The sequence below is a fragment of the Equus asinus genome, chromosome 20, assembly GCF_041296235.1.
Source record: "Equus asinus isolate D_3611 breed Donkey chromosome 20, EquAss-T2T_v2, whole genome shotgun sequence".
NCBI lineage: Eukaryota > Metazoa > Chordata > Mammalia > Perissodactyla > Equidae > Equus > Equus asinus.
Genome location: NC_091809.1, coordinates 75904962 through 75928394, shown reverse-complemented (window position 1 = coordinate 75928394; position 23433 = coordinate 75904962). Strand labels below are relative to the sequence as shown.

The 23433-nt window shown below is 42.0% G+C and overlaps 1 protein-coding gene across 3 annotated transcripts in view; it reads right to left on the bottom strand.

Moving 5' to 3' along the window:
* Positions 1 to 23433, bottom strand: part of RAB30 (RAB30, member RAS oncogene family) — an 81974-nt gene that overhangs the window by 4735 nt on the left and 53806 nt on the right. For all 3 annotated transcript variants that reach the window (XM_014840239.3, XM_044751708.2, XM_070490567.1), the window contains 3 exons: positions 11984 to 12084; positions 8912 to 8995; positions 3179 to 3362 (listed from right to left, as the gene is read on the bottom strand). In XM_014840239.3, the coding sequence (XP_014695725.1) occupies positions 3179 to 3362; positions 8912 to 8995; positions 11984 to 12076 (361 nt within the window). In that variant the 5' untranslated portion in view covers positions 12077 to 12084. The remainder of the gene's footprint in view (positions 1 to 3178; positions 3363 to 8911; positions 8996 to 11983; positions 12085 to 23433) is intronic.

Genomic DNA, 23433 nt, shown 5'->3' with positions numbered 1-23433 from the left:
TCCCTTGCGGACACTACAGAATTCACTGCACGCACGCACACACTAGTTCTGTCCACTGAAAGGCCTAAAAGCAATGACCCATCCACTAGTAAGGAGGATTCCTATCACCTAGGTTATAGTCTCTAAATACAGCTTTCCATTAAAGAGAAACAGTGCTTCTTGAAGAAACGGCTAATTCCAGGTTTGAGATAGGAAATGCACAAGTGTGCCTGGAACACTTCCACCAGAAAGCAAGAACATTATCAAAGATTCCATGTCATGTCAAAAGGACTCAGGAGCCCATCTGAAGAAGCTCCACTGTGAAAGCTGGAATAATTGAAGCATCATAATAATAATTGCAAGGGACTGGAATACATCAAACATATTGAAATTTATAATGATATCCAAAATATAAACAAACTTTAATAGTTTTAGAAGACATTAGGGAACAAACTCATTACTTTGAAAAGTAGTAAATAAAAAAGAAAAAAATCAGGCAATTTTTATTGACTGTCCTATGAGAACTATCTTTCAGAATGCCAATTATAAGGTATTTTTGCTAAAAAGAGAAACAAACAGGGGCTGGCCCCATGGCCGAGTGGTTAAGTTCGCGCGCTCCGCTGCAGGCGGCCCACTGTTTCGTTGGTTCGAATCCTGGGTGTGGTCATGGCACTGCTCATCAAACCACACTGAGGCAGCATCCCACATACCACAACTAGAAGGAGCCACAATGAAGAATATACAACTATGTACCGGGGGGTCTTTGGGGAGAAAAAAAAAAAAACAAAAACTGAATCTAACCAGCCTATAGATTTACCTACAAATCTGCAAGAAAAACAAGTGATAGAGAAATATGTCAAATGACACCACAGGAGTGAAATAACAAAATTCAGACTGGAAAACTCTATAGGACAAACAAATGCTTTAAACAAATAAATTCCAAGGGAGAAAAAATGGAGAGAGAACCTACAGATAAAAGGAGAATTAAAGGACATAAAAATCAATTACAACATAAGGATCTTATTTGGATCTTGATTTGAACAAAATTTTAAAAATGTATGAGTCAATCAAGGACAGTTTGAACATTGTCTAAATTTTTGATGCTATTAAAGAATTAATATTTTTTAGGTGTGAAAATGGCATTGTGGTTAGGTTCTTTTTTTAAAAGAAAGTATTATCTTTTATAGATATACACTGAAATATTGAAAGATGAATTAATACGACATCTAGGATTTGCTTTAAAATAATCTGAAGGGGAGGGCAGACAATAGATGGGGAACAGATAAAACAAGATTGGCCATGAGTTGATAATTGTTGAAGCTGAGAGATGTGTACATAGGGGTTCATTATACTGTTTTCTCTACTTTTGCTTATGTTTGAAATTTTACATAATAAAAAGTTTAAAAAAAAACAAGCCAAGTGCCTCTTTCACACTGAAATGACTAATTATCTCCCCTCAAATCTTCATTCAGCTTTCTTACATAGAATCCCAGGGAGTCATGCTTTAACTCAAGTTCTCAAGGGCTTTCTGTGAAACAGAAAGAAAGCCCAAGTCCAGAGTGGGGGCTTCCAATGCTTCATGGCAAAGGTTCTCCAGTGTGCAAGAGGGTTTCCAGGACTGGGCATGGAGCACTAGCTCAGAGAGAGGCAAATACCTAATCCAGTGGCCAGAAGGAAAAGTCCAGCAATTTGTTACAAAGCAGCACATTACAGTTGAACAAACACAGGATTTGGAGTCAATGTTAGATGCTGTGCAACCTTCAGCAAAGAACTGCACCTCTCTCAATTTTGGTTTCCTCAACTGTAATTTAGGGATCATGACATATAAAGTTCCTTGTATGATTCCTGGCACACATATCCTAGCTATAATGCTTACCATAAAATGTTTACTTAGGGGCCGGCCTGCTGGCATAGTGGTTATGTTCACATGCTTCACTTTGGAGGTCCACAGGTTCAGATCCCAGGCACAGACCTACACACGGCTCATCAAGCCATGCTTGGCAGGATCCCATATATAAAACAATAGAGGAAGACTGCCACAGATGTTAGCCTAGGGACAGTCTTCCTCAAGCAAAAAGAGAAAGAATGGCAATGGATGTTAGCTCAGGGCCAATCTTCCTCACACACAAAAAAGAAAGTTTACTTAGCTTACTGTTAACCATAATTTGTAACTTCACAAGGTTTCTGAGTTTTTCTACCCTAATTTCTAAAATTCAGGTCTTGCTAGAATATACATCAATTGTTCTTTCCTGGGGAGAGAACTTTTTTTTTTTTTAAAGATTGGCACCTGGGCTAACATCTGTTACCAATCTTTTTTTTTCCCTTCTTCTCCCTAAAGCCCCCCAGTACATAGTTGTATATTCCAGTTGTGAGTGCCTCTGGTTGTGCTACGTGGGATGCCACCTCAGCGTGGCTTGATGAGCAGTGCCATGTCTGCACCCAGGACCTGAACCGGTGAAACCCTGGGCCACTGAAGCGGAGTGCACGAACTTAACCACTCAGCCACGGGGCCAGCCCCTGGAAGAAAACATCTTAACAACAATATATTATTAACATTTTTCCATCACCACTAGAGGTGTTTTTAAGGATCTGGTCCATTTCATTGCAATTCCATTTTTAATGGGTGTATGTGTCACCATAGAAAATCATGAGTTGTTTTCTGCTTTTCCCTCTAACTAAACAGAGGTTCTACCCTCCTCTAAGATGAAACAAACTGCAGAATTGCCTTTAGTGCATTCTTTTTGAAAATCAGAATTTCTCAAATCAGCATAAATGTAAGAAGAGAAATAATAAACCAAAGTACATTTTTTAGGCAATAAGCAATTGCTTCAATAATGAATTCTGTATCAACCTAAGACATATATTTACTTCTAGACCAGCAGTGTCCGTGATCTCATAATTAGATTTTTAAAAATGTTTAGCAGCCCACATAACTTTCATGGCAGTCCATCTTCTTCCCTAGAGCCTGCACTGATAAAAAATCAATCAGTGATATTTTCTCCTTTACTTTTCTAAACCATTACCATGGGATAGGACCTATTTCATTTTCTCTTCAGTTGCAAAAGAACTGAATATTGACTACACGAATTATATAGCTGTAGACTATATTCTTGGAAGGCACCAAGGCACAAGGCTTTGTGTGATTATAAATTCTCTGATGCCCATAAATCAATTTCCCTCCTCGTTAGTTCTTACTTACCCACTAGCACAGTGATGACCTTGTTGCTAGCATATTGTTCTATCTCCCGCAGCCACTCGGGAAGGCAACGGAAGGATTCCTCACAGGTTATGTCATAGGTGAGGATCAAGGCATTGGCGCTTCGGTAGTAACTCTGGGTAATGGACCGAAATCTCTCTTGACCTGCTGTGTCCCAGATCTGAAGCTGTAAAGGCATAAGAGAAGCATCAGGTTGGAGAAGCAGAAAAGAAAGCAAGCATTGTCTTACTTTAGTTTAGAAATGGGAGCAAATAATTTCATGGTTATTTTTCTGCCCTAAAAATAAAGCACTTCAAGTTTTTTTAATTTGTTGATTGTGTCTCGTTTAGGAGAGGGGCTTGCTTTGCTTTTTGTTTTTTTCTTTGTTAGATTATTTAAGAGTTTCCCCTTTATTCTTAAAAAACACACACACACACAAAAACATACCAAATATTTATCATGTGCCAAGTTCTATTCTAAGCACTTTACATGTAATAACTCACTTAATCTTCATAACTCTATGAGGTAGGTACTATTACTATATCCATTAATCACTTGAGGAAACTGAGGCACAGAGAGATTAATTAACTTGCTCAGCATCTCACAGCCAGTATATCCCAGAGTCCATGCTCTTAACCACAATGTATTATAAAAGTCGGGATACATCGCAAGCTGTCATTTTGTGATTATTGGCATTTCAGTCAGCAACTGGAGAGGGAGAAAATCCATCTTCACTACCTTTTCCAGTTCAAAATTCAAACGACTATATTAAGGCACTATCTTTGTTAATGAAAATAGGAACAATACCACGGCAGACAGAGAAAATAATTTTCTTCCACTACTTTTAAACCCTGTGACCTTGGGCAAGTCACTTAATCTCTTTGGGCTTCAATGGTTTCTTTACAAAAAATGATTAATACTATGAAACCTGCTGAAAGTTCACATTTTCTGAAGTCATCTACCAGTTCTAAGACCTAATAACTGATGGTTCTAATAACAACGAAGGCAGAACACTTCTCGCTTCTCCCTGAATTTCCCCGCACAGAGCAGAAGCCAACAGGAAGAGAACTGTTCTCCAGAGAGACCGCTGTGTGGAACGAATCAGAAGGACTGAGAAATAACATCAACAATAGTAATAATCTTCCCTTCTAACTGCATAAATTTGACATGTCACAAGGTGCATTCACCCCCACTAACGGAACATCGTTTCCTCAGGGAAGGTCTTCTGGAACCTTCAGACTCGGGCAGGTTCCCCATCCTCTACCCCCCACATATTCTCTCCTGCAACCCACCCTGTAATTGTCCCTCACAGCGCCTGATGTCCTTGAATTATTTATTTATTTGTACTAATTTGTTTAATAGCTGTCTTCCTCACTAAACTGAAAGTTTCATGAGGGAGGAAGTTGGGGTTCATTTTACTCACAGGTGTATCCTGGGCACCAAGTAGAGTGTCTGGCAAAAAGTAAATATTCAAATATTTATTGATGGTGTCATTTAACCCCTTTAACATCCCAGTCGGGGAGGCAAGTTTACGCCCCCTGCTTCATTAACAGGCAACCCCATCTCCTCACTGGCCGCTCATGAAGCTGGGACCCAGACTCCAGGCCTTTCTTATTGCCAGTTGAGGACTCATTCCAGGCCATCATGCTGCCTTTGCCCCGGAAACTGATTTAAATATACACCTGCATCCAAAGAGGATGAGGCAGTTGGTGTCACCCTCTGCTCATACCAGTTTAGCTGAGACTGATGAGTGACCGGCAGTCCCTGCCACCAACAGCGGCACACAGGCTCTCCTTTGATTTGAAGCTGCAGCTGCTCTTCGATGATGCACATGAAAGTCTGTGCATGCTGAAGGCCACCATACAGATGTTAGGGCTTCTGCTGGGACAAAAGCTATTTCTCTGCTCTGCCTCAAACCTAGGGACACGGTTCCCCTCTGCCAAGATGTGCCTTAGAATAACAGACTATTGTCTGAATGCCACACTGAGCTTGTAAAAACACTTGTGGTTGGAGTGAATACTGTCAATCATTAGAAACTAGCATGTTCTCATGACTGGCACATCCTGAGAACAGCTTTGAGAATGAAAATCACTGAAATATTTTCTAGAATAGTGATTGTATGGCCTTGCCAAGATGTGTGCTGCTTTCTCATAGGAGGCTGCCTGTTTCTAGCTTTATAGTTGATTCTTGAGGATATCTGTATTCCACTGCCCTTATCATTCAATCTGGTTTCGTCATTCTTTCTGCATTTCCTTTGCTCCTTTTCAGCATTTACAGGTCATTAATATACGCGGAGTGTTGTGCTAAGCACAAGGAGGATACAAAGATGAATAAAACACGACCCCTGATCTCAAAGAGCTCACAGTCTATAGGGAGGGCAGACACAGTTAACTAACCATAAGAAAATACAAGATATGCTGCTAAAGAGGCACCAGCAGGAGAAAGAGTCTCCTAGTGTTAGTCTCTTGCCAGTCACTATGTTCTCAATACCACAGCCATGGTCTTTCTTACCCTCTCACCTCCAGCACACACTACTCTGTTCATCTACTCTCTTCTTTGCACCACTACTCACACCTCTATTGCCATACCATCATAATAACCTACTGCAATCACTGGTTTACTGGTGTGTCTCCTTGCTAGACAGTTCTTTGAGGTAAGGGCTGTCTGTTATTTAACCCTATACCACCAGTGCCTTCCTAACACAGTACCTGGGTACGTGGTGGACACATTTGAATGACAGCTAACTGAATGAACAAAAGATATGGAATCACAAAGGAAGAATTAATTCTATGCGATGATTAGTAGGGTATTAAAGAAAGTTTCATAGATAAAATGTTTGAGCCAGATGATAGCAAGTTCCTTGGGAGCAAAGACGTTTTACCTAACACAGTACTTGGCACAAAGCATCTACTATAACAGAGGATGGACGAATAAATGGATGGAGGAATGGTCAAATGAGCAAATATATGTGCATACTTTTAAGACTTTCTTATCTATGCAATACATACCAGATTCGAGAGAAATCCAGCAAATCTTCTATTTCTAATATGATTAGTCTCCTAAGGTTAAAATGTAGTTTGAGCTTAGAGTTTTGCTTATTACTCATTAATTTATGATTGACTAAAAAAAAAAAAATCAATGGATACAAGAAAATTCTATATATGTTTTAATTCTATTTTCTGCCCGTCATAATACAGACCACTTTAAGAGAGGGGTCTCTTCCTCAACTTTGCCTTTACTGACCTGGCACTAAGCCTTAATAGCTACTAACGTCTTACTAATACCTTTGATCCCCTGCCTTCAATCCTGGAGCCATCCTAGAAACCCTCCAGGAAAGAGGAGGCTGAGGGGGGTGATGAGAAGTCAGGAGAGAGATCCAGGTTCTAGTCCTGCCCTGACACTTGCGTGGCAGGTGATCCTGTACAAACCACCAGTGGATTCTCTTTTCCATTGACTCTATGGGGCTCTGAGAAAGCCTGCAAACTGCTAGCAAGAAGACTTCAACGTCACCAAGAAGAGGCATTCACAAAATGTTAAAGAATGAGGACAACAATAAGACAACTGTTTCCTTGGTGAAGCCTGAGCAGCTCTGCTCTCTTCTACTGAAGGACTGAGAAGTTGCTCCTCATGTGTCCAAGTGTTAATGAGGCCCTTGGATTAATGTGGTTGAAGAGGGTCACTTTGTGTCTTGAATCTACATATATGGCTAGAAAGAACCACAGGTGAATTAATTAGGACTGGATTTAGGAGATTAGCAACCCTCACTTCTTATAGATTAAGATCTAGAGGCCTAAAGCCACGACGGGGACAGGAGCTGTACCAACACAAGAGGAGGAAGACAGAAACCGTGCTCTCAGAGAGCCTGTGCTCTCGTGGTGGAGTCAGATGTTATTTAAAAAAAAAATGGATTTTAGCTGAGTGTAATAAGCACTTAAAAATGAGGTTATGGTTCACAGAAAATGGAATAAATATAATACCTACACCCAGGGATTCAGGAAAGAAAAACGAGCCAGTTCTTTCACAGTGGCCACCATTTCTTATCCACATCTATTCATTCCCAGTGCCTAGCACACGGTAGGCACTAATATTTCTGGTCAAAGGAATGAACTCCCACACATACATGTATATAAATGAGAAACTCAAACATTTGGAAGTAAAATGCCTGAACCAGTATTTATCTTTACTCCACTCCTCGGGATGACAGTCACTTCCGCTCTGCTGGAACAATAGAAAGCTACCAGTGGCTCTTCCCACCAACACCTCTTGGGGCCACACTCCTGTGTCCTTCCCATCCCCGCATCCTAGCTCCTTCTCCCCACCCCAATGCACTACTTTTCTGAGCTTTTCAGTTGGCATTTACGTGAATTTTACACTCTGCTTTTGTTTTCCAGGGCCCCCAGCTCTCCATCACCATCATTTTGGGTGTAGATGTGTCTACAGTAAGGATTCACTTTGAGGAGTCAGGGCTGGAAGAGACACTGGGAGAGCTTCTGCCCCCACTCAGGAGCCTCGTCCTAAACACTTCTCTGTGGGCCTATGAAATGCCGCAAAAGCACCTGGAGCTCCTCTGCCCTTGCCAAGGCATTCGAAGGCAGGAGCACACGTACACATGGGAGAAGGGTACAAATGACGTGGACTCAAACTTGGGATGCTTAGGTTGGAATCTAGCTGGAACCCTGATGCCACAGTTTTCACTGTGCTGCTAATGCCAGGGTCATCGCTTCTTTCCATGGGCCTCAGCTCTGAATGATCTGAGAGTGGAATTTCACAAACTCTGAGGGGCAGGTAGACCACAGTGCCAAAGATCAGTCTCTCTACCCTCCTTCCACATGATTCAGTCTCACTTCACATTTCTTCCCATCACCTTCTTCCTTTCCTTGCTCCAAGGGGACAGGCCTATTGTGCCTTCATTCCTCTCTTCTCTCACGGCAGAGGAGACCCAGGGAGGCAGCGGGTGCCCTGACTCAGTAAACTGGTTCAGATCCTGCCTACCTCCCTAACTGTTTAGCCATGGACAAATAAGTCACTCAACCTCTCTGAAACCTATAAAATGAAGACAATTTACCACTTACCTCACAGGGTTCACAGTAAGGATTAAGTTAAATATGACAGCACATGTAAAAGCACCTAGCAGAGGGACTGCCACATATTAGGCCCTGGATAAAAACTACCTCCCTTCACCTGTTGCTGGACATACCATAGTTCTTACAGGTACCAAACCATCCAGAGGCCACAAAGGGGAAGAGAGAGATCATGGATCCCTCCTGGGCCCCTCATTTAGTATTTCTCTCTTCCTAGGGATAGGGGTAGGGTGGGAGAGACAGGATGACTCTAGTAAATGATTCATACAACTGAATGACCCACAACGAACAGAGGAATCAGGAGGCTCTCTCCTGGGGCTGCTGTTCAGAAGAGGTAGCACTGCTTATTGGCCCAACTCAGGTGATCCCAAAAAGAAATTTCTTCCTTTTTTTCCATCACCTCTGATGGGACAGGAGACAGGACCAACTTGCCTGAGCCCTTCTCTCTCTGTCTTCCCATCTGTAAACACATCATCCACAACCTCTTCCTGCCCCCATAAAGGAAAGAGAAGAATTCTGTTTGGAAATAAGCTGCCAGGGCCGAGTATATCATTTTCAATAAGGGTTTCAATGAGGAGATTAAATAAATGTTAGGAAAATACTACTTCTTCTCACACAGCACAGTGAGAGCCTTACTGAACACTTTGCATCTTACCTTCACTTTTTCACCATTAATCTCCACTGTCTTAATCATAAAATCAACTCCAATTGTGGCTCCTTGACCTGGGGGGAAAAGACCCTACAGAAGAAATAATGGAAAATAACAATTAAGCCAATCTTTCAATTAAATGACATTCTCCTCCCTGTCTCCCATCAGTACCCATTGCCAGCCCCTTCTTTTGGCTGAGTTAACTAGGAGAAAAGAGAACTCTGTTTAGTGTCCTAGGAGCCCTGTTTAACTTAACTTTGCACGTATGTTTTGAGGGGAGGAGAGAGAGGCGATGAAGGGGAAAGAGAAATGCTTGAAAGAAGAAGAAAGAAAGGGAAAGGGGGAGAAAGACAGAGAAGGTGAAGGGAGAGAACTGGGAAAGGGCAGGGGGATCTGATTTCAAAGAATGAAACAGAAAAATCAGACACAAAGATACAACCGAGGAGCAGAAAGCCACGGGGATGAGATCAAGACTGTGAGAATGAGGGCAAAACAGAGAGGCACTGTAAAAGAGGCAAAATCAAGGAAGATTAAAACTGGTTATCAGTCTAGGGCATAGACAGCGACGGGGTGGACAGCCAATATGAAAAACAAATAAGCACTCAGTACAAGAAGTATGAATGAGACAGCGAAGCTTTTGAATTTCCCTCTGCCCTGAGGGTGACAACTATTTTCCTCAGTGCAATGGTACCATACATACATAATTACATGAGATCAGGGTCAATGACACTGGGAAAATAATCAAGGAAAATAAAATCACTCCGGGAGAAAATATAGTAGAAATAGCGCTAAATCAGGAGGCAGTAGCCTTAGGATCTCTGTGTGACCTCAGGCAAACCAGTTCCCCTCTCTGGGCTCAAATTCAATAAATTTGAGGCTGACGCATTTCAAAACAAAAACCCAGCTTTACCTCAAACCGAAAGCTGAACTAGAAAGATAAGATTTTAGCAAAATTACATGTATAATGTAACTTACTGTTACATAATATTTCCTGTAAGCTTAGGGAGGGATTTGGAGGTAGTAGTTCTATCAAGAACGAACTCCTCACCTCGTTTCTCTTTCCACTTCACTTATATTCCAGAATTTCCAGAAATTAAAGTAAAAGGGACTCTATTAGCTCTAGCAGCTAAGACTGGGGCATCTTTAATTAAGTCCATTCCCTAGCAAGAGAGTTCTCTTTAATTAAAATTTGAACTTAAAAGACTGAGCTTCAAACCAACAAAAATGTTCCAGTGCATGTCTGCAAAAGATGTAAATATAAACATTCATAACTTTACTTACAAATATTGAATCAATTTTCTTCTATTTTGGTTTGGCTCAAACACAAGGCTGCCAAGCTTGAAGTTTATAGCTCCAGCTGTTTCACAGTCTAACAAATGCCAAAAAATAAAACAAATCCTCCCCAATGTCTCCCCCATCATTTTGTTCCCCAACTCCTTAGGCCTCAAGAACAGCTGAATCCAATTCATTTTAACTGTCTATTAAATAACAAACAAACATAATCTTGTCTATGAAATATGAACTTTGGGGGCAGTTGAGGGACTGGGAGGGGTAAAAAGTAGACAAAAGAGAACAATAAGAGGTGGTGTGCTTATTGGTAAAAATCAGTGTTCAAAAACAAGCACTTTTACCTCTAATAACAAGGTTTCTTTTAAAAGAGAAAAGCCAGATTTCTATGGTCTCAGAGCTTAGAACATGCAGAAGATAAAAATGATCAGGCTGAAAACCAAGAGACCTAGGTTCTAATGCTAGCCTTGCCACTAACATGACACAAGAGGCTAACAAGTCATTTCATCCCTCACATCTGAGTTTTTCATGTGTGAAAGGAGAGGAGTGGGCAGAATAAGCTCTAAGGGATCTTTCAGTAATAAAACAAGGTCAAGGGCAACTTTTGACACAGGGACTGAAAACTTCTCTACATCTCTGCAGTCTTGTCCTCCTGCCAAAAGCAGAAAAGATGACTAACGTAAAGTGGAAGTAAAACCAGTTGGAGTTTCCAACATAACGCCATGGCGGTTGACTGAGCCCAGATGCCTGTTAGCTTGCTACTTTTGATTTCAACCAGGCCAAGGCTTAGTAAAAAGCACGTGCTCATTATCACAGGAAAAACCTTGGCATTTCCAAAGGTGCCCGTGCCCTGAAGCTGTTTGTGTTATCCAATCTGCCTCTCCCGTTTTCCACAGAACCACAGACTGGCAGAGCTCGAAGGGGCCTTGGAGATCACCAGGCCCCTCATGTGCAGCAGGGCAGGGAGCCCCTCCCTCATCACAGGATCAGCCTCGGGCAGAGCCAGGACTAGGACCTGTGTCTCGGCTCTCGGGCCAGTGTTCTTTCCATGGCACCAGGTTGCCCTACGCCTTAGAGAGAGGAGCTACTCTCAACTTTCCCAACTGGCACCTTATGAAAATGCATGATAATCCTGAAAAGGATGCCATTCATATTCTTCCAGGAAAACACAAAAGAAAAGTCAATCTCAGAATGATTTCCTACCCATTTCTATATAAAAACAGGTATATAATCGCTGGCAATAATTCTCAAAAGGGTAGCTCCAAAGAGAAATTGTTCTTAGATCATGCAAATTTCATTCCCATTTAACAGATCTAGAAAAATCAGCACATGTGGTTCTAAACCAAAATGATTCATTCCGTTTTCTGGGAGGACAGGAGAAGGCATACACAGGGAGTTCGACTGGTTTAATTTGTATTTGAGTTTTAAAAAAATTAATAGGTATAATTTGATGTCCAGATTCATTGATTTCTACCTTTGGATTCCTATTAACTAATAATCTATTTCTTACTTAATAATGTATTTTTGATACTACACACTGAAAGCAAAACTACTTGCCCTTTTCATTAAAGGAAGCAACAAGAAGAATGGTGGGGGGTGATCCACACAGCCATACTCCCTCGAGAAGGTTTAAAAAACTCTAGTCTAGGCTGCAAAGCTGGAGCACTTTCAAAGGGCTAAGAACTAGCAGCCAAGAGCCTAGCACTGGGACCCCTCACCCTTCCTATTAGGTTCCCCTAACCCTGCAGGCCAGACTGAGAAACCCAACCCTGGCCTTGTGAGTTCTCTTACCTGAGTGAATCGTCGGACTAGGCACGTCTTCCCCACACCAGCATTGCCAATTAAAACAATTTTAAACAGGAAATCATAATCTTCCATACTCATTTACACAGCTGCAAGGCAAACACAGGCAAGTGTGAGAGGGGCCTGGTCAGACTTGCCCCCGGAGCTCACGCTGCACCCGCCCCGTCTCCTGGGAACAACGGGTCTGACTCATTTGAAGAGCAATTTAATGCTCCCCTCTGGTGACCCTGCCCGTGAAAGAGGAACACAGGTGTTTGGTCGCAGACAGACTTTATGCCTTCTCAGTTACGTCACGCCACAGAGAGTAAATGACAGAGATGTCTTTTCACCTGGTAACCTTTATTCTTCCAAGTAGTCAGGTCACAGGTCGCTCCTGTGATAAGATCTGTGTTCTTTTAGCATGGACAGGAGATTACAATCTATGTGCAGACAAGCTGGAAGGGCAGGGAAGCAGAGACAAAAGGGAGCCCTTCCAAAGTTTAAAGCAGATTACGTAATGACTGTGTATGCCTCTAGGAAGGAGGCCTAGGGACTGGGAGACTGCATGACTGGGAAGGGCCCTCTCAGTCTCCTGCAGGCCCTGGGGACCTTACCAGTGGGAGTTATCGCCATCTTTTCCTTCTACCAGCACCCCGTTCCTATGGACCTCCTGTCAGCCAAGCTGATGCTGCAGAGCCTCCCAGAGTGCCTGTCTTCTCACTCCTATGAGCTGTGGTATATCCTCTGCCTGGGATGCCCTCCCTCCCACCCTATCTGCGGCATGAAGTCAATCCTTGAAGGTTCAATGCAACCATTTCTTTCTCTCTGAATTTTTCGCTGATCTTCCCTATTTTTAAATAAAGTTAAATACTTTCATCATTTCTTTGTCCTAAAACTTCACTTGCTGTGTATAATTATTTGTTCCAATGTCTGCCTCATCCTTGAAGGAAGGGATTACGTCTTTCAGCTCTCTTCTCCTAGCCCATGAGACAGATTTACACCTAGTAAATCTCTACAGAATTAAAGAATTAACGGACATATTGCTTAAGTGTAGGCCTTAGTTTCTCCAACTTGTGCTAAAAAGAATACTACATGTTCATTTACTTCAGAGGACTCTTGTGAAGATTTAAAAAAAAAATCTTGGGGCTGGCTGGATGGCATAGTGGTTAAGTTCGTGTACTCCACTTCGGTATCCTGAGGTTCGTGGGTTCAGATTTTGGGCACAGACCTACACCACTCATCAAGCCACACTGTGGCAGTGACCCACATACAAATAAATAGAAGAAGATTGGCACAGATGTTAGCTCAGAGCCAATATTCCTTACCAAAAAAAAACTATACAAAAGAGCCTTGGTATCCATAAAGCCCTACCCTGGTGAAAACAATTGGTAATCTATTGAGTCCCTAATATAGTACTGTGCTAATCACTGTAGGAAGTACACAGTTGAGACAGTCTCTGCCCTTGAGACCAATAAAGTTAAATACAATTCAAACCAGCAAAGGAACTCATTTCATAAGGTGTAGGCAAAACAAGCCCAGTGGACTCCAGAGGAAGAGGAAAAGGATGCTCAGGGACTCCATGAAGGGAAGGATGCTTGGGAGAAGCAGAGAAGCCTCGGGGTCACCCCTACCAGTGAACTGAAGCTCAAGTGACTGCAGGGCTGCAGGCCAGAAGGAGAGCCTTCTGCACTGAGACCCGGCAAGTAGCTCAGGGAGTAGATTCCCTTCTACGAAGGTGATGCAAAGGTGATTTCTAGGTGGATTTCAAGTGGTCCTTGGAAAGATGACTGACAACCAAGCCAACAAGCAGGTGGCAGCTCATGGGGTTCTGTCTCAGTTCATGGGACCATGAAGGGAAAACATTTCTCTGTCAAGAATCTGGGTCCATAAGAAGTCATTGAACTTGCTATATGCCAGACACTATACTGGGCACTTTATGTATATTTCCATTTGTTTTTACAAGTCTATGAGCTGGTATTTATTAATATGCTACCTATTTTACAGGTAAGTAAACTGAGGGTAGTCCAAAGTCATAAAGCTAACAGCCAGACTTCAAGTTCAGAAGGCATACAGTATCATCAATAGAACTCTAGCTTTGGAGCTAGAGAGACCTAGGTTCAAATCCTGACTCTACTATCTTCTAAGTCTGTGCCTTTGGGTAAGTGACAATTTTTCAGAGCCTAAACAAAATGGGTCTAATAACACCTATATCACAGAGTTGTGATGCTTGAAGGAATTAATGGAAACCCCAAGGACAATACCTGGCTCTTAGTCATTCGAATTCCTCAACGTGACTCACAAGTTTTCCATGGTCTGATTTCTGACTTCATTGCTAGTTCCATGTCTCACCACTCTCCTCACATCCCATGCTCTGGACTCACTGGATCTCCTCAGTTCCTTAAATACCACAGGACTGCTTTTCTCTTCAGACTTTCACGTATACTGTTCTTCTTGCCCAGAACACAGAACATAACCTCCCCTTACTGCCCCTCGCCCAGCTAACTTTTATTCCTCCTTTCAATTTCACTCGAACATCACTCTCTCTAGCATGCTTCTCTGACCTGAGACGAGGCTGGGGCTCCCTGCTGTGCACTTCCACAATACTCTCCGCTGCCCTGTAGTAATACTCACTGTGCTTTACTCTACTTAATTCTTTATACCTGTCTCACATTCCAAGTCCATCCCTCAGCACCTCTACCCTACACTCACACTCATACACACACATACACGACTGTGAGCAACATGAGAGCAGTGAGTGTCTGTCTGGTTGAGTCCTGATCCCAACCCCTCTCCATCATCGTTATTGTCATTGTCATCATCATCACCATCATCATCTCGCTCTATATATTAATTCATTTCATCCTCACATCACTCTTATTGGTGGACACTATTAGCATTCTAACTTGACAGATGGGGATCCTGAGGCACAGGAGATGCTAAATAAGAAGATGTTAAGGTCCCACTTACCAGTGAGTTCCACTTAACCAGTAGAGCTGAAATTCCAGCTCCCATGTCCTGGAACCACTACCCTGTAGTGCCCTTCACAATGCCTGGCTCATAGTAGGAGCTAAAGAAAGATCTGATGAATTGAATGGTGAAGTGCAAACACTCAATAAATGTGATTTCCTTTTCCTCTTCCCTTCTGGCTTCAAATCCAAAACTCTTTCTACCCCACTATAGTAGTTTAAATAAGAATCAAGGTCAGACTCCAGGAAAAAACTCAGGGACATGGTATGTTAACTAAAACTCAATAAAGCTGTTAAAAGCAAAAAGAATATACAAGTCAAGGATAGGCACAAGGAGAACAGGAAGATGGGAGGCCCTGCAGACCACACACGGACAACTCGCTGCTTTCAAGAGCCAATGAGCAGAGAACACAGGACTTGGCTCCATTCTGTTTCTGTGCTTAAACTGTTTGCCACACATGTATTTCTCCATCTTTGGCAAAGGTTAAAGAAACAAAGCAGAGAATCCAGAGGAGAATGTCCAAAAATAAAGACCTGAGAAACAAGGCTCCTAAGAGAAGGTTAACAGGGCCCAAATTATGCACCTTCAGGAAAAGAAGGCAAGAAAGTCACTTGGTGAGAGTCAATGCTCATAGTCAAGACTCTTGTGGTTACCACCTGGAAAGAGCCACAGAGTAAACGTGAAAGCCGTTCTCCTTTCTATAAGAAATTATAATGCTAATACTCTGTTGAATGTTTTTTAAATGAACATCCGGAAAAAAAGTGTTTGGTCTCTTTAAAAATGCAGGCTGTCTGTGGCAGGGCTGGACTTAACGTGCAGGTTACCTGCTGAGGTTACTGTTCTGTTTCTAATAGAAAACACACTGGTGAATGAAAAGCTCACAGGATTCTCTGGAAACTACTCTGAGGAAGCCCTTCTGTTTGGTAGGTAACAGCTCAGGCACCACCAATCACGAGGTGATGAGACAGCATCCCAGGAGGGGGAACCCTTTCAGAGGCAGTTAGTTATTCTCAGCCCTAAATCGACAAGAAAACTCATACTTTGGGGAACAAACATGTTGCAAGATACGCTAGCGGCCAAGCACTACTCTAGGGATTTGACGGTCTATTATTGTCAATAATAATAATAGTTGACACTTACTCAACACTTATTATGTGCCAGGTACCCTTCTATATGTATTCACTCAATTAATCCTCACAACAACTCTGTGAGGTAGGTACTATCATTATCATCCCTAACTTACTGAAGAGGAAACTGAGGCAGGAGGGGTTATGCTAAAGTCACACAGCTAGTCAGTCTTAGGACAAGGATTCAAATCCAGATCCATTTGACTCCTTCTGAAATAGGGTGCTGCCATCCCCTGCCTCATGCTATACCTGTTACGAGGTTTCAGAGGCTCAGCTGAATGGAATCCCAGGCCCCTTTGAACCACAGTGTTCCAGAATCTCCCTGCTCTGGGAGCAGCACACCCACATTGATAGGGCCACACACAGATTCCAGATCATACAAACCCTGCTCCTTTCTGCGCCCTCAGAGCCCAGGTCTCTTTTAGGAACTGGACCTACCAGACTTTTCCCTCGCATACCTCTCCCACAATTCAGTCATCGTTCATCCATGTAACTTAAGTACCGGGCACAGAGGATATAAATAGGAACACTACTTGGATAAACAAGCAAAACCCCAAATATCATAATCACCACAAAAGCTCTAAATAAATGGATGTATATATGAGACTCAACAAGGGAAAAATAGACGAGAAAAAGAAAAATGATTTTTAAAAAGACACAGGAAACAAGACATACTATGAAAAGCTTAAAAAGAAAAAAACATTCTAAGCAATGTGATTTTGGCAACACAAATCATTTATCAAAGTGACTTTTCTTTTAAAAAAAAAAAGCCAACTGTATTCACTGTTGTACATCAGTACATTTTTCTCCTTGCCCTTTGGGCTCAGTGTAACAGATAAAGTCAAGGTTTCCAGTGAACAGACGCCAGATCTCCACCCCACCGTCCTGCCTTCTGACCCTCAGCCCCCGCTCAAGAAAATGATACTTTGGCAACTCGTCCTTGTTCAAAATCCACGTATCTCATTCAGGTCCTCTTCCCTTTTGGGGTCCGAACCTTGGTCTGTAAACCGAGGGCGCTGGGTAAACAGGCGCCTGGCCCCTGCTCAGGACAGTGTGTGCTGCCATTCTCTCAAACCAAAGAGACAGCACGCACTGGAAATCAAGAGACCTGGGTCTGCCAAAGAGCTGTGTAAAGTTTCCTTATCCATAAGATGGGGATGACAGACCCTATATCACTGAGTTGCTAGAGAGGCAACTTTAAAAAATATAATAATCAAATGTTTTCTTAACCCTTTTGACAAGAGTCATATATATTGAATGCAGAAAATACAGCCAAACAAAAAGGAAGAGAAAATCGCCTATTGTCTCTTCCCTACCCACACCCACTCCTGGAGATAATTATGGTTAACATTTTGGTATACATCTTTCTAGTTTTTTTGTTTATATACACCCACATCTATGTGCATATTTTATAAATTTTTAAAACAAAAATATAATCATAATATTATACAAAGGTTTTTTGTTTCCTACAGAGTGGTATTTTCCCAAAACCCAAAATCAGAACTCATGATCTACAAACAGAACTGATTCCCAGAGACCCCCAGCATTCAGTCAACGTTTGCTCCAACGATACTAAACACTCAGGAAGGGGGAAGGGGGGAAGAGCTTCACGGGGACATAACTCTGAGAAATACTAAATACAATAACTCAATCTTGGAGATGTCAAAGGTACTGAAAATCCCCATAATAAAGAAAACTGGCTAACTGTGTTTAATCCTGGATTTATCACACATGATTTCAGCTGAGAATTCTGTTCTAATACCTTTTAATATCGCTCGCTACTTAGGCTCCATGAAACATCAGTACAGCAAATGCCATTTTATAGCATTTGAAATCAGGGCTGCCCAGGTAGGGTTGTTAGACGAAAGAAAGAAAGAGAAAAAGAGAGAGAAGGAAGAAGGGAGGGAAGGAGGAAAGAAAAAAGAGGACATCCAGTTAAATTTCAATTTCAGATAGCAACAAATAAATTTTAACATAAGTTTATTCCAAATATTGTACAGGACATACGAATAATTCTTCAGTACATGAGTACAACCCAAATGTTGCATGGGACATATTATACTAAAAAATTATTAGTTGTTTATGTGAAATTCAAATTTAACTGGGCAGCTTATATTTTATCTGGCAACCCTACTCAGAGAAAAATTAAGTAGTCAGGTCTAATAGGAACAGAGGTCCTAAGAACAAGACCAGGCCCACCCAGAAGCCATGGAGGGAGAAGAGCAGGGCATGAGAAACAAGATATGCCTGATGAATCCAAAACAACCAAACAGAGGAACACAAAAGGAGAACAAGTAACATTTGAAGAAGGCATTACTGAGCTGGGGTTCTTTAGAATCTGGGCCAGACTCCAGAGACTGGGTTCAGACTGACATAATGGGCTCTGCAGGTGAATCTTTCCCTCCTGGACGACCCCAGGGTACTGGGGACCTTCCTCCAAGCACCTCTCCACGTGTGCATCTGCCTGGTGAAGGGGGCTGTGCTCCACATGTCAGTTGCCCCTACTGACCTTAAGGACAAGGACCATGCTTCAACAAGACACTCATGTCTGCGTATCCCACTGCTGTGTTCAAGACGTATACATTGAACTGAAAGCACTTGATCCCACTGTCACTCTAACAAGGTTCTGTCTCGGGAAGCTCGTTATCGCTTAATTACCAGAAGGCAATTACGAAACATTACTGTCATCAACGGCTGCAAGCTCACTTGCTATACATCAGCTGCTAATTTCACGTTACTGCAAGTTAATTATTCTTCCTGGCCAGAGATGTCAAACACCCACCTGTGCTGTGGCTGCTCCTCATTCACTGGGCCATAAGCTCCAGCATTTTTATATGGCTCTTTACAGTTTACAAAATACTTTCATAGAAGTGATCTAATCTGGACCTGCCACCAGTCTCATGAGCTAGTTCTCATCATTCATTATGCAGATGAGGAAAACTGAGGGTTTAAGTGATGACGTGATTCACCATAAGTCACACACTAGTGTGTTGCAAGGTGACCTCTGTATCCTAGCCACCTAGAACTTCTTCCCTTTGCTGAACAAAGGGAATGTTTTCCCAGGTTCCTGGGTATCTGGACCATAATTTGAACACTTACTATGTGCCCGGAATTGTGCTAAATGTTTTCCATATATAATTTTTTTTTAAGATTTTATTTTTTTTCCTTTTTCTCCCCAAAGCTCCCCGGTACATAGCTGTGTATTTTTAGTTGTGAGTCCTTCTAGTTGTGGCATGTGGGATGCCGCCTCAGCATGGCCTGATGAGCAGTGCCATGTCCGCATGCAGGATCCGTCCGAACCAGCAAAACCCTGAGCCGCTGCAGCGGAGCACGCAAACTTAACCACTCAGCCACGGGGCCAGCCCCTCCATATATAATCTTATTTAACTTTTTCAACAGCCTCATTAGGTAAGTATTACTATTCCCATTATACAGATAAGGAAGTTGAGGTTCAGAGAGGTTAATTAATTTGTTCAAAATTACACAGCTAATGAGTAGAAGTGCCGGAATCAAAACCCACGTGTTTCTGGGAAAAAATTAAGTTGGAACTCTATCTCACTCGTTATACTAAAATAAATTCCACATGGATTAAAGATTTGGATTTTTAAAAATAAAAGCATAAAAGTACTAGAAGACAGCACGATACGTATGAAAGCTTAAAGTAGGGAAAGGCTTTCTAAGAATTACTCAAAATCAAAGCCATAAAATAAAGAGATTGATGAATTTGACTAATTTAATTTTTTAAAAATTCTGCGTGGCACGTTATTCACAATAACCAAGACATGGAAGCAACCCAAGTGCCCATCAACCGATGATTGGATAAAGAAAATGTGATGTATATATATATATATATGGTATATATATGTGGTATATATAAATATATATATATATATATATATATATAATGGAATACTACTCAGCCATAAAAAAGGACAAAATCATCCCATTCACAATAACACGGATGGACCTTGAGTGTATTATGTTAAACAAAATAAGCCAGACAGAGAAGGACACACTGTATAATTTCACTCATATGTGGAAGAAACACACAGGCAAAGAGAACACCTCAGTGGTTACCAAGGGGAAGGAGTCTAGGGAGTGGGCACAGGGGATGAAGGGGAGCACTCATATGGTAACAGACAAGAAATAATGTCCAACTGAAATTTCACAATGTTGTAAACTATTATGAACTCAATAAAAAAAATTCTGCATGGCAAAACAATAAAAGATGAACTAATTAAAATATCTGAAATACATATGACTAAGAACTAATTTCCTTAAATGTGTAAAGACTTCCTGCAAATCAATAAGAAAAAGAGAATAACCCAATAGAAAAAAACGGGCAAAGGACATAAGCAGATAGTTTACAAGAAAGAAAATAAAAATGGCACTTAAATATTTTTTAAACAATCAGCCTCACTCATAAGAGTAAATTCAAAACTCTAATGAATTTATAATTGTAATTTTAAGTATCAATAATTTTTTTTTGGAGGGAGATTAGCCCTGAGCTAACTACTGCCAATCCTCCTCTTTCTGCTGAGGAAGATTGGCCCTGAGCTAACAGCCATGCCCATCTTTCTCTACTTTATACGTGGGATGCCTACTACAGCATGGCTTTTGCCAAGCAGTGCCATTTCCGCACCCAGGATCCAAATTGGCAAACCCTGGGCCACTGAGAAGCAGAACGTGCTATCTTAACTGCTGCGCCACCGGGCCGGCCCCTAAATAATTTTTTTTTAAAGATTGGCACCTGAGCTAACAACTGTTGCCAATCTTCTTTTTTGTTTTTTCTGCTTTTTCTCCCCAAACCCCCCCAGTACATAGTTGCATATTTTGGTTGTGGGTCCTTCTACTTGTGGTATGTGGGACACCGCCTCAGCATGGCCTCATGAGTGGTGCCATGTCCATGCCCAGGATCCGAACCGGCTAAATCCTGGGCCGCCAAAGCAGAGCATGTAAACTTAACCACTCGGCCACGGGGCTGGCCCCAAGTATAAACAATTTATAATGAAAACTATAATGACTTTATAATCAGAGGCCATTTTCCATCTCACGTTGGCAAAGTTCACTTCGCATTGGAGAGGGTATAGAGAAGTGGGGTACTGATATACCACTGGTGGGAGGTAAATCAACACAACCTCTATGGAGGGCAGTATTCATTTAGAACTAAAAAGACTATGACACACCCTCTGACCCAGCAATTCCACTTCTAGGAATCCATCCTACACTTATACCGATACATGTGTACAAAGACACATGGAGGAGGGTATTCATTACAACAATGTTTGTAATAGCAAATAGAAAAAGAACCTAAAAGTCCATCAGCAGGAGAATCGTTGTGGAGATTATGGAACCTCTACCTCAATGCATGCTGCAGCCTGCTATGGACACCTGCAAGATGCATTAAGTGAAAGAAGCGAGCTGTGCATAGTACATAAAGGGAAGCATATCATTATTTATCTGTTTACGTATAAAATATCTCTGGAAGAGTACAAAAGAAAACTAACAACAGTGTTTGCTTCTGGGGAGGCTGTACTATCTAGCTCTTTCTAGGGAAGAAAATAACCTCTAACTCTTAACAAATTATACTCTGCCCTTCCATTCAGTCTATAGTAGCGCTTGAAAAGCAAGACAGTTTTCCTGGGGCTGGCCCGGTGGCAGAGAAGTTAAGTTTGCACGTTCTGCTTCTCAGCGGCCCAGGGTTCGCTGGTTCGGATCCTGGGTGCGTACATGGCACCACTTGGCAAAAGCCATGCTGGGGTAGGCGTCCCACGTATAAAGTAAAGGAAGATGGGCATGGATGTTAGCTCAGGGCCAGTCTCCCTCAGCAAAAAGAGGACGACTGGCAGTAGTTAGCTCAGGGCTAATCTTTCTCAAAAAAAAAAAAAAAAGACAGTTTCCTAATATAGTGAGAGGCCCTTTTAAAAAAAATCTGTTTGCAGTGCTCTATTTCTACCTTTTTGTTTTTCTTTGTTACTCTGCTGCACCCCTGCACAAGGCAGGTAAGGAATGCCCCACCCAGACTCTGGGGTTGCTTTATCCAGTTTACTGTGTATACCAGTGCTTCTCTGTTAAACCACGTCTCAGCACAGCGAGTCCCCTACATGGTGGATTCATTCTTTCATTCTTTCACACCGACTTCCCTCAAACCAAGTATCCATTGTATGACAACCAAAACCAAGAGGTAGAACAATAGTTTATTTGTGTCACTAATGAAAACCAAACTCTTGCACATCTGTATCACGTATTACCACTCAGAAATCACTCTCACTGCACTCTGACACAGAATCTTCCTGAAGCAGGAGGAGCCATCTTTTTTCTCCCCATTTTACAGAGATGGGATTTGAAATCAAGAGAGTGACTTACCTCAGGCCACAGAGCATTCAAGCAACAGAGCCAGAAGGGCGTACACAGGTCCCCTGACTCTAAGTCAGAGCTGCTGCCAGGATAAATGAGGTCTGCAAAAATAAATCCCTACTGGGCAAGGCCACGGGCATAACCACCAGGGGAGGCCGGCGTGGACCCATCGATGAGAGGGAACTCAAAAGCAGCCCTTAGGAATATTTTTTAAAACATGGAGAAGATAAAGACAAAAATGAGAATAAAAACTAAAGTAGGCCTGAGATTGCCAGAATACTATTTTCAAAAATAAAAAAGAAAGGCAATAAAAAAAATTATTATTTTATTCTTTACATTTATTGTCTTTTATATTTTCCCCTTTCCTAGAAATACACAACAGATTTGACGTACCAGACGTAAGGAAAATGAAAATCCAAGAAACAGCATTTCATCAGCATCAACCAAAGCAAATGTCTGAATTATCTTGTTGAAGTCATAGTGCTCTGTCACTTTCCACAGTGAGAAGGCGTCATTCACTAAGCACAGATTTGGTTTTCCACAGAGAGGTGAGAGGAGAAGGAAAGCCCACTGCTGGGACCCACGGGGGGGGCCCCCATTCAGACAGCTCCCCAGGCAGACCTAATTTGTTTTGTACCACAGCACCTGGGCGCAGGTGCGTGACAAAAAGTCTTGAATGTGCCTGGAAATACTGGCGCCTTGCTTCCCGGGAGAAAAGAAAGATAACCTTCCCACTCATTAATCCCTTTCTGAGATGGGGAGCTTCTGTCTGTTAAACATGTTTGTTGAACTGATCTAAAAAAAGGCCTTCCCAGACCCAACTTGCTGTTTCCGTCTTCTGCACAAGCAGGTCAGGCTCCCTCTGTTGTCCTCCTCCAATTATAATCAACAATACCACTCCCAAAGAGTTTGGGAGGGGCCGTGTTTGTCCCACTGCCTACCCCGTTGTTTTCACTAAATCAGAGAATGTGTCTAATCTTTCCTCTGCAGAGGCTTTCCTGCGCCTGT